Source organism: Ascaphus truei, chromosome 3 (genome assembly GCF_040206685.1).
Source record: "Ascaphus truei isolate aAscTru1 chromosome 3, aAscTru1.hap1, whole genome shotgun sequence".
NCBI classification, from domain to species: Eukaryota; Metazoa; Chordata; class Amphibia; order Anura; family Ascaphidae; genus Ascaphus; species Ascaphus truei.
Window position 1 is genome coordinate 167,771,936 of NC_134485.1, and position 10,000 is coordinate 167,781,935.

General features: G+C 45.5%; 1 protein-coding gene across 3 annotated transcripts in view; it reads right to left on the minus strand.

The window, feature by feature from the left end:
- Positions 1 to 10,000, minus strand: part of LOC142489265 (amine oxidase [flavin-containing]-like) — a 160,449-nt gene that overhangs the window by 86,590 nt on the left and 63,859 nt on the right. For all 3 annotated transcript variants that reach the window (XM_075589732.1, XM_075589731.1, XM_075589733.1), the window contains one exon: positions 3,636 to 3,773. In XM_075589732.1, the coding sequence (XP_075445847.1) occupies positions 3,636 to 3,773 (138 nt within the window). The remainder of the gene's footprint in view (positions 1 to 3,635; positions 3,774 to 10,000) is intronic.

Sequence of the window (10,000 nt, forward strand, 5' to 3'; positions counted from 1 at the left end):
TGATATCACAAAAATGAAGGGATGGGTGGGCAGGATCTTCTTTGCCTTGGAGCAGACTACTTTCCTGGCCCGGCTCTCCTTTGAATTCCCTTAGCCTAAACCCCTCCAGTGATGCTGTGAGAAGGTAGGGGGGTTGTAGGGAAAATCAGCGCGTGATCCAGCCAAGTCGGTGGAGGCAGGGAGAGGGGAAGCAGTATGCGGTCTAGCGTCAAAAGGTGAGGAGAAGTGGGGGTGGCTAGCCCCAGCAGTCCGGTGCCCGGTTGTCGAGGGGCACTAGTCTGCTTTCTAATTTTTTTTTTATTATTTTGCATCTTGACATTAATGTGCATAGATTCTTTGAGTAAATTTCTCCTATAAACCATATTCTAATTAATTCTTTTCTGAGACTTGTATCCTCCTCATGTATAGTTTAGTATAATTTTATTTGTATAGCACAAACAATGTACGCAGCCCATTCCAAAATTACAATGTAAAGATAAATAAAGTACAAGCAATAGGGATAAGGGAAACACGTAAATGACAACATAAGGGAGACCCTGCCCCGAGAGCTTAAAATCTAAGTGCATGTGACATAAGTGTACTGTGTACAGTGTATCTGGAGTTAAGTGCGTAAAAATGATGCATGTGTGGCCTGCGTCCCCCTGGATCCCCTTTCATCCCCTTACCCTCCGCTGTGGCTGCGACCGGCAGCGGCGGATGAGGAGAGTGCGTGTAGGGTTGCGGGTGGCGCGTGCCAGCAGCGGAGGCGACTTAGTCGCCAGCGGCTCCCTTCGCAGGGTGCCATCTTTAGTGCGGCCATGGTGTGCATGCACAGAAGAGCCCAGCAGCCATGTTGGTACTCTGGACCATGCACAGTGAGTCCTCAATAGCGGCGGCTATTACTACATAGGTCCGCATGGGGAACTACAACTCCCAGCAGCCCCAGGGGCTTGGAAACACATGACACCCCACAGCCAATTGGACTGCAGTACTCCCCTGCTGAGAACTGGATACATTTGGCGCGATTGCACCATGCTAGCCAGTCGGAGCTGGGACATCAGAGGGTAAGGGTGTAGGTGCAGGGACTCAGTAGGCCCCTGACTAGGCCAGAGACCCCAGCTAGGCACTGCCTCACAATAGCTTGTGGTTGCTTCGGGGAAGGCCCCCTATATAGGGACGCTTCACCATTTACTGTCTAGTGTCAGGGACACAAAGATGCCGCACAGTGATTGCGGCCTGCAGTCTGAGATCAGACTATCTCCCTGTGAGAGACTGCAAGGTGATATTTTCCACGTCAGAATTCACCCCACGCGGAGGCAGACACCATCGCGGATGACAACGTCGGATTAGACGGATCCTTTTCGTTAATCTGCATCACCCGGGTGCTGCAGCGGACAGGTATCCAACTAAGTGCGCCAACACTCCACGGGATAGCGCTATCTCTGACACTTTGGGTGGGCCTTGACATTGGGAAAAGGGACATTAGGGTATTGGTGCCTGGCACCCAATGTACTTTGGAGACACTCCCTGGTGGTATCAGGTTGGGGCCTATATTACTGTGCGGTACAGAGTACCGATATTATTGTGTTCAGTAAAGGTTGTTAGCATATACTTGTGTGTGTATTATTGGTACTGTTCCTGTAAGGGGCTTATCCCAGCAAGTTGGGATCCCCTGCAGGTGGGGGCTCTGTCACCAGAAGAATCAGGTACACCTCAGGCTCCCAGCGGCAGAGGTTCAGGCATTCTGTGAGAAACATGTAACGCACCACACACACCGTAGCAGCCATATCTCCCATATGATGGGGGAAAGTGCACTACACATATTTATGTTCTGTTTCACATAGTATTATTTTCTTTGATTTATCAAACGGAAGGTACCTGGCCATAGACTCCAATGGTCAAATGAAAACGTCTGACTTGCATCTCAATTTTTATATTTCATCATAAGGGAAATTCGCCATGGGCAAAACTTTTCTTGCTACATTGATTGCCTATTGAGGCCCATTTACAGAAAGAAAAGAAATTGCACATTGAGCTTATTATAACAAGTGAATCTACTTATGCAGATTATCTTATTAAAATAAGTGCACCCTGTAAAAAACCCCTAACTCATTATATTACTCCCAAAATTGAAGATGGAAAGGATAAAAACGTTTCATGCATTGATGCATGTTAAAAATGCATCTATTATTGCCAGTTTTATTGTAAAATAGAGCTTGATACACAACTTCGATTGTGACTGGAGTAGTCTAAGGAGAATTAGAAAAATAAGTCAAAAGCCTTTTGAAATGTAAAATACACTGCAATTTGATGGAGAATTAGAATAGCAAAAATGCTCTCATCCCAAGCTGACAAAATATTTGCCAGAGGGACACTTCTCCTTTGAATCAGTTGGTTATGTCTCTGCCTCACTAACTATATCAAACGTTTCCAGTGGCTGCTTCTTTTCTCATTTTCCACTTTACTTTGACAGCCATAACTGGTAGGTCCAGCATAGCCCTTATAATATAAATATAAACATGCTTATAACGTAAATATAAAAGTTGTTTTTTGTTGGCCTCTGTATTCGGAATTCTGGGTCAAAACCAAGTCCAAAAAGTGACTGACTTTGCAAAATTTAATTTGACCCGTAGAAAACAGCAACTAGAAAGGCAGAGGGAAAATCAGGCAAGGTTTTGTTACAAATAACAAGAAAGTGTCAAATGTGAAGGAGAAGATTGTGAACAACAATATCAAAGCAGTAATGAAGCAGAATAAGGCTGAGCTCAGTCCGGCTGCTATGTCCGTGCGCTTGCGTGAGCGCCTCGGCCGCGTGCTCCTGCAGTCCAGCGATTTGTGCTCAAACTGCAGGTGTTGCGTCGTGGCGTTTGGCGGCGTGGCGGGGGGCGTGATGAACAAGTCACGGAGCTGGTTTATTGGCTGAACCAGCTCACATTACACGACTGCAGCCCAAAATTTCAATTTGGGTTGTGGCGGCAAAATGTTGCAGCGTCAACGCTGTAGTTGTAGTTTGCCGCCACCAGCAGTTTTTAGTGTGTCATCCACTAGCCTCAAAGAGTGACGAACGTGCGCATGTACATAAGCGCGCGCACGTCACGTAGCACCCTGTATGATCAGGGCCATAGAGGGGGAAAAGGACCTTGAGATTTAGCTGCATGGATATCATTGGCTACTTTAGTAAGGACAGTTTCAGTTGAATGAGCAAAACTGCAGAGGGTCTGGGACAACATGGCAATTAAGAAATTTGAAAATGCAAGAGAATACCAGACATTCGAGTAGTTAGAAGTCAAATCACGGGAGGGAGAGAGATTGCAAGATAAGTGTGGCCAAGAGCATTGTTTTTAAGAATTGGTGTGACAACTGCCAGAGGCAAGATAGAGAAGTTATCTTCCTCGTGACTTCATTAAAATTGCGGTTTTGAGTATATAATTGTCTGTTATATTGACAGTAACATCTACAGTAGAATAAAATTTGATATTCTTGTAATACAGTAGTTTTTTTAGTAAAAAATATAATATATTTAAATGTATAAAAAGTCACAATCTTCTATATCTTTTTTGTGTTGCATACAGTAGTTTAATATTAGAAAACAATTATTAATGTAAAAATTGTTTTAGTTTTTATCAATATACAATTTTAGTGGATTTCAAACCTACCTTAACATGATGGATAAGACGTTGAACTTCATTCACTTTGTATGTTTCCACTCCAAATTCTTTGGCAATTCGAAGGATACGATTTTGGGTTGGTCCCACATAAGCTCCTCCAAGATCCACATATTTTACTTTTTCATTCTAGTATAAAATTAAAACATTCTCTTGTTATTCAATGATAAAGTGTAAAAAAAACCTGTATTTTTAAAAGAAACACATAGGCCTCGATATATCAAGCTCTGTTAACCTAAAAATGCGGTATTATCAACAAAACAAATATATACTGTATATATTATTTTTAGCGTGCAATACATCAAAGTTACACCCCTACAAATACAGTATACATTTTCGAATCAGATCGTTAAAAATTAGTCCTAATGCCACAGTTTTAGGTATCATCATGCCATACATCTCTGATGTTCATCAGAACGTGATGAACGGCAGAAATACCACACTTTTTTTTTTATCACCTACTCCAGTGTAGTATTAGCCCTGTCTTGCCTATGTATATAATGATATATTGATGAGGCATGCAGGCTTACAAACGCTTTGGCCAAAGGGTTTAACAAAATACCCTTTTTCATGAGAATATTATTTTAGCCTAATTGGTAGGAGCGCAGGAATCATTCTTTTTGTGTGTGTATATATATATATATATATTGTGACAGAAACCAGGGGATGGTAATAAATTCCGTATATAGGGCTCCCAGGATACTAGACAGTTTCTATCCTGTTTGGTCTGGGAGTGCAGCCTTATAATACATACACTCCATCCCACAGTTTGGCAAGCGCTGGAACTGAGGGATGAGAGATCCAGACCAGAGTTTGTCTGCTGCCTGATTTCTGTCACCTGTCATGCTAATTAGGAATCAGGTATGAAAGACTGATTTCCTGTTTGCTCTGGTCTCCCCACAAGAGCCAGGAGGCTGGAAGGCTGCTGAACTACAGAGGGGAGAAGCCTCTTCCCCAAACAGGTTCAATCTTTCTGTTCATTTGTGTAAGACTGCAAAAGTACCGTGTTTTGTTGTTGGAAGTGGAAAAGCCACTTCCAACCCTGAGTCAGGGATATCTAAGTTAAGTTATCGCTCAGGTGAGCAGCTTTTGTTTTTGATCTGTTTTCTGTTGTATGCACTGTGGCAGTCTCAGTGCCTGGGACTGAATAAACCAGGCATAGCCTGTTTAAAGGAACAGTACGTGACGCCTCATCATTTAACCTACCCTAAAAGACCGTGTTCTAAACAGTCCCGGACAAACGACGGAGCCCCGGAGTAAGCCGTTTGTCACATATGGTGGAGAATGCGGGCAGAGCACTAGGGGGTCTGCGGGTTGAAGAACTTTGAAAGAAAAAAAAAAAAAAAAGTTTTTTTCATCCTCTGCAAACAAGATGGAAGACGTGGTGGGTGCGCTGGTACGCAATGTCGCTGCCCAGAAAGACGCGAATGAAACCCAGCAACAGCTGTTAATAGCCCAGCAAGAAACTAATGCAAACCAGCAGCAGACGAATGCAGCCCAGCAACAGCTGCTAATAGCCCAGCAAGAGATTAATGCAAACCAGCAACAGGCGAATGCAAACCAGCAACAGGCGAATGCAAACCAGCAACAGACGAATGAAGCCCTGCAAAACGCGAATGCAAACCAGCAAGAGACAAACCGCTTGCTGAGAGAGGAGCAACAGCGGTTCGCTCAGGGCTTACAGCAGGAACTCGAGATCCTGAGGGGGACTATCAGTAACCTTCCACTGGCAGCGGCAGCCCCAGTTCCGAAAATGACCAGGGCAAGCCACTACCTTCAGAAGATGGGACCCTCGGATGATGTGGAAGCCTATCTTCTCACGTTTGAACGCACGGCACAGAGAGAGGGATGGCCAGAAGCTGAGTGGGCTGGTCTAATCGCACCCTTCCTAAGCGGCGAACCCCAGAAGGCTTACTTTGATCTAGAGCCAGCCGAAGCTAACGTCTATGCAAAATTAAAGTTCGAGATCCTCGCCCGGCTCGGCGTAACCACGGCTGTTCGCGCCCAAAGGTTTCACGCATGGTCCTTCACGATGGATAAAGCCACCCGAAGCCAGATGTATGACCTCATCCACCTCGCCCGGAAGTGGCTACAACCCGAGATCAACTCAGCCAGCCACATCGTGGAACGGTTGGTCATGGACCAGTTCTTGAGGAAACTTCCCTCTGCCTTACGCCGTTGGGTCAGTCGGAGTGACCCCCACAATGCGGATGAGCTTGTGGCCCTCGTAGAAAGGTACAATGCAGCAGAAGAGCACCCGCAACCCACAGTCGTGGAGCAACCCCACTACCCGAGGTTCCAGGACTCTTCCAGAGACGGTAAAAGGGTACCGGGGTTAAGGGGCGCTGAAGAGCGGCGACCACCTTCACGCAGCACCAGCAACAGTGGTTCGCACACTAAGGGCAATAGCCAACATGGGGAGCCGGGAAAAGGCTCTAAGTGGGACACAGACTATGTACCTAAATGTGTAAATTGTCATGAGAGGGGCCACACAGCAAAAATCTGCCCACTAAATGATGAGCCCATGCAATGCAACAGCGTGGAACCTTATTCGCTGTTGTCCCAATGTATGGGCCCTAGCCCAGAGGACCCCTTGAATAACCATCTGTGGGCATTTGTAAAGGTTAATGGTAAGAGGGTTCGGGCACTTCTTGACTCTGGGAGCATGGTCACACTAGTGTCCGAATACCTCTTGCCCATTAAGAAGAAACAGGGAAACAGTTCACAAAGAGTGGCAATTTGTTGTATACATGGGGATAATCATGAATATTCCACTGTTGATGTTTTTTTTGAAACAGAGTTTGGTTCTTTAGATTTCAAGGTGGGTATTGTACCCAAACTGGCACATGATGTGTTAATAGGGACCGACTTTCCCCATTTTCTAAAAATGTGGTCCCCCGCTCAGAATAGCGCCCAGAGTTCAATAGCGGATCATAACGAAGTATTAGAAGAAACAAATCCTTTCCCTTTTTCAGAAATGGAGGTTGACGAGGGCCCAAATAAGAAGGGGGAAAAGGAGGAGTGCTGTAAAATTCCCTTCCCCATCACTACTTTGGTAGGGAATACCCCAAATCAAGATGTTGAGCAGACACTTACCACCCCAGAACCGGATAAGACCCTCGCTGACCTAGAGGTCAGTCCTGGGAGTTTTAAGAAGGCCCAGTGGGAGGACCCCACATTAGCGGTAGCAAGGGGAAATATACGGGACCAGAATAGTACTCCTGGCCAACCAGATAGGTCACTTGCTTACCCCTACTTCAAGGTAGAGAACGACCTAGTATATCGGGTTGATAAAAGGAAATCAGTTACAACTAAACAATTGTTGGTACCACGGACATTCCGTAACGTAGTATTACACCTCGCACATAGTCATCCATTGGGGGGACACCTAGGGGTGGAAAAGACAAAAGAAAAGGTTCTCCGAAGCTTCTATTGGCCTGGGGTTCTGGCAGAAATTACGAATTATTGTTCCTCATGCCCAGAATGTCAGATCACCGCCCCGTTCAAGGCGTACCGCAGCCCATTGGTACCCCTTCCCATAATAGAGGTACCATTTGACCGGATTGCTATGGATCTAGTAGGACCCCTAATAAAGTCTGCTAGGGGACATCAGCATATATTGGTAATATTAGATTATGCCACCCGATATCCAGAGGCAGTTCCCCTACGTAGCACCTCAGCTAAAAACATAGCAAAAGAGTTAGTAGTTCTGTTTTCCCGGGTCGGGATTCCTAAAGAGATTCTATCTGACCAGGGAACACCATTTATGTCCCAAGTAACAAAAGAGCTATGTAAACTCCTAAAAATCAAGCATCTCAGAACCTCAGTCTATCATCCACAAACAGATGGTTTAGTGGAAAGGTTCAATAAAACCTTAAAGAGCATGTTACGGCGGGCGGTTGATAAAGATGGGAAAAACTGGGATTGTTTGTTACCGTACCTGTTATTTGCCATTAGGGAAGTTCCCCAATCATCCACAGGCTTCTCCCCGTTTGAACTATTGTATAGCCGACACCCAAGGGGCTTACTGGATATAGCCAAAGAGACTTGGGAACACGAGGTTACCCCTTACAGAAGTGTAATAGAGCATGTTGCCCAGATGCAGGACCGCATTGCTGCAGTCCTACCCATAGTGAGGGAACACATGGAGAAAGCTCAAGAAGCACAGAGGAATACGTATAATAAGGGTGCTAGGGTCAGAATTTTTTTTCCAGGTGATAGGGTACTAGTTCTGGTTCCCACCGTGGAGAATAAATTCCTTGCTAAATGGCATGGGCCATATGAGGTCTTGGAAAGAGTGGGAGAAGTAAATTATAAGGTAAGACAGCCAGGTAGGAGGAAACCTGAGCAAATTTACCATATAAACCTACTCAAGCCCTGGAAAGATAGAGAAGTCTTGTTAACCCTAGTACCCCCAGGTCCGTCAGAGAATCAAGAAACTGACCCAGAGGTTAGCATAGCTGAAACCCTGTCTGTTCATCAGAAACGAGAGGTTCAGAATTTAGTGAGAAGAAACAAAGAAATCTTCTCTATACGGCCAGGTAGAACTAGCGTAATTGAACATGACCTAGTCTCTGAACCGGGGGTCCGAGTTAACCTTAAACCGTACCGAATCCCAGAGGCCAAAAGAAAGGCTATAAGTTTAGAGGTTAAAAAAATGCTAAAACTAGGTGTAATTGAGGAATTCCAAAGTGGGTGGAACAGCCCTATAGTCTTAGTCCCAAAGCCAGATGGTACAACAAGGTTTTGTAATGACTACCGGAAACTAAACGCGGTGTCAAAATTTGATACTTATCCTATGCCCAGGGTAGATGAACTTGTAGAGAGACTGGGCAAAGCCCGATATCTCACAACCTTAGACCTAACAAAAGGGTACTGGCAGGTTCCCCTCACAGAAAGGGCAAAAGAAAAGACAGCCTTCTCAACCCCAGATGGCCTCTTTCAGTATAAGGTGTTGCCTTTTGGCTTACATGGAGCTCCCGCCACATTCCAAAGAATGATGGATAAAATTTTAAAACCACATGCTCGGTATGCTGCCGCCTACCTGGATGATGTGGTAATCCATAGTGAAGATTGGCAATCCCACCTTCCAAAGGTCCAAGCTGTGCTTGACGCAGTCCGGTCTGCTGGACTAACTGCTAACCCCGCTAAATGCACTATTGGTCTGGAGGAGGCCAAGTATCTGGGATATTCTATTGGCAGAGGTTTACTCAAACCCCAAACACTCAAAGTGGAGGCGATACAAAATTGGCCAAGGCCAGTTACAAAAAAACAAGTAAGGACCTTTTTGGGGTTAATTGGGTACTATAGAAGGTTTATTCCCAATTTTGCAACTAAGGCAACCCCACTAACTGACCTCACAAAAGCAAGAGGACCGCTAATGGTAAAGTGGTCCCCCGAAACCGAACAGGCCTTTAGAAGCCTGAAAGAAGCTCTCTGTGCCCAACCAGTGTTGGTCACACCTGACTTCTCCAAAGAGTTCGTAGTCCAAACCGACGCATCTGAGGTAGGGCTGGGGGCGGTACTCTCCCAGGAGTCTCAAGGTGAGGAGCACCCCATCCTTTATTTAAGTAGGAAACTAAATCCCCAGGAGAAAAATTACTCCATAGTAGAGAAAGAGTGTCTCGCAATAAAGTGGGCTGTAGAGACCCTCAAATACTACCTGTTGGGGAGAAAATTCCGGTTGGTCACAGATCATGCACCCCTTACCTGGATGTGTCAAAACAGGGAAAAGAATGCTAGAGTGACCAGGTGGTTCCTAAGCCTACAACCCTTTAAATTTTCTGTGGAACACAGGTCAGGGCACAAACATGGCAATGCTGACGGGTTGTCAAGGATGCACTCCCTAATATCCATGGTCGCTCATCCCTCGAGGTCTGAGCTGGGGGGGAGGATATGTGACAGAAACCAGGGGATGGTAATAAATTCCGTATATAGGGCTCCCAGGATACTAGACAGTTTCTATCCTGTTTGGTCTGGGAGTGCAGCCTTATAATACATACACTCCATCCCACAGTTTGGCAAGCGCTGGAACTGAGGGATGAGAGATCCAGACCAGAGTTTGTCTGCTGCCTGATTTCTGTCACCTGTCATGCTAATTAGGAATCAGGTATGAAAGACTGATTTCCTGTTTGCTCTGGTCTCCCCACAAGAGCCAGGAGGCTGGAAGGCTGCTGAACTACAGAGGGGAGAAGCCTCTTCCCCAAACAGGTTCAATCTTTCTGTTCATTTGTGTAAGACTGCAAAAGTACCGTGTTTTGTTGTTGGAAGTGGAAAAGCCACTTCCAACCCTGAGTCAGGGATATCTAAGTTAAGTTATCGCTCAGGTGAGCAGCTTTTGTTTTTGATCTGTTTTC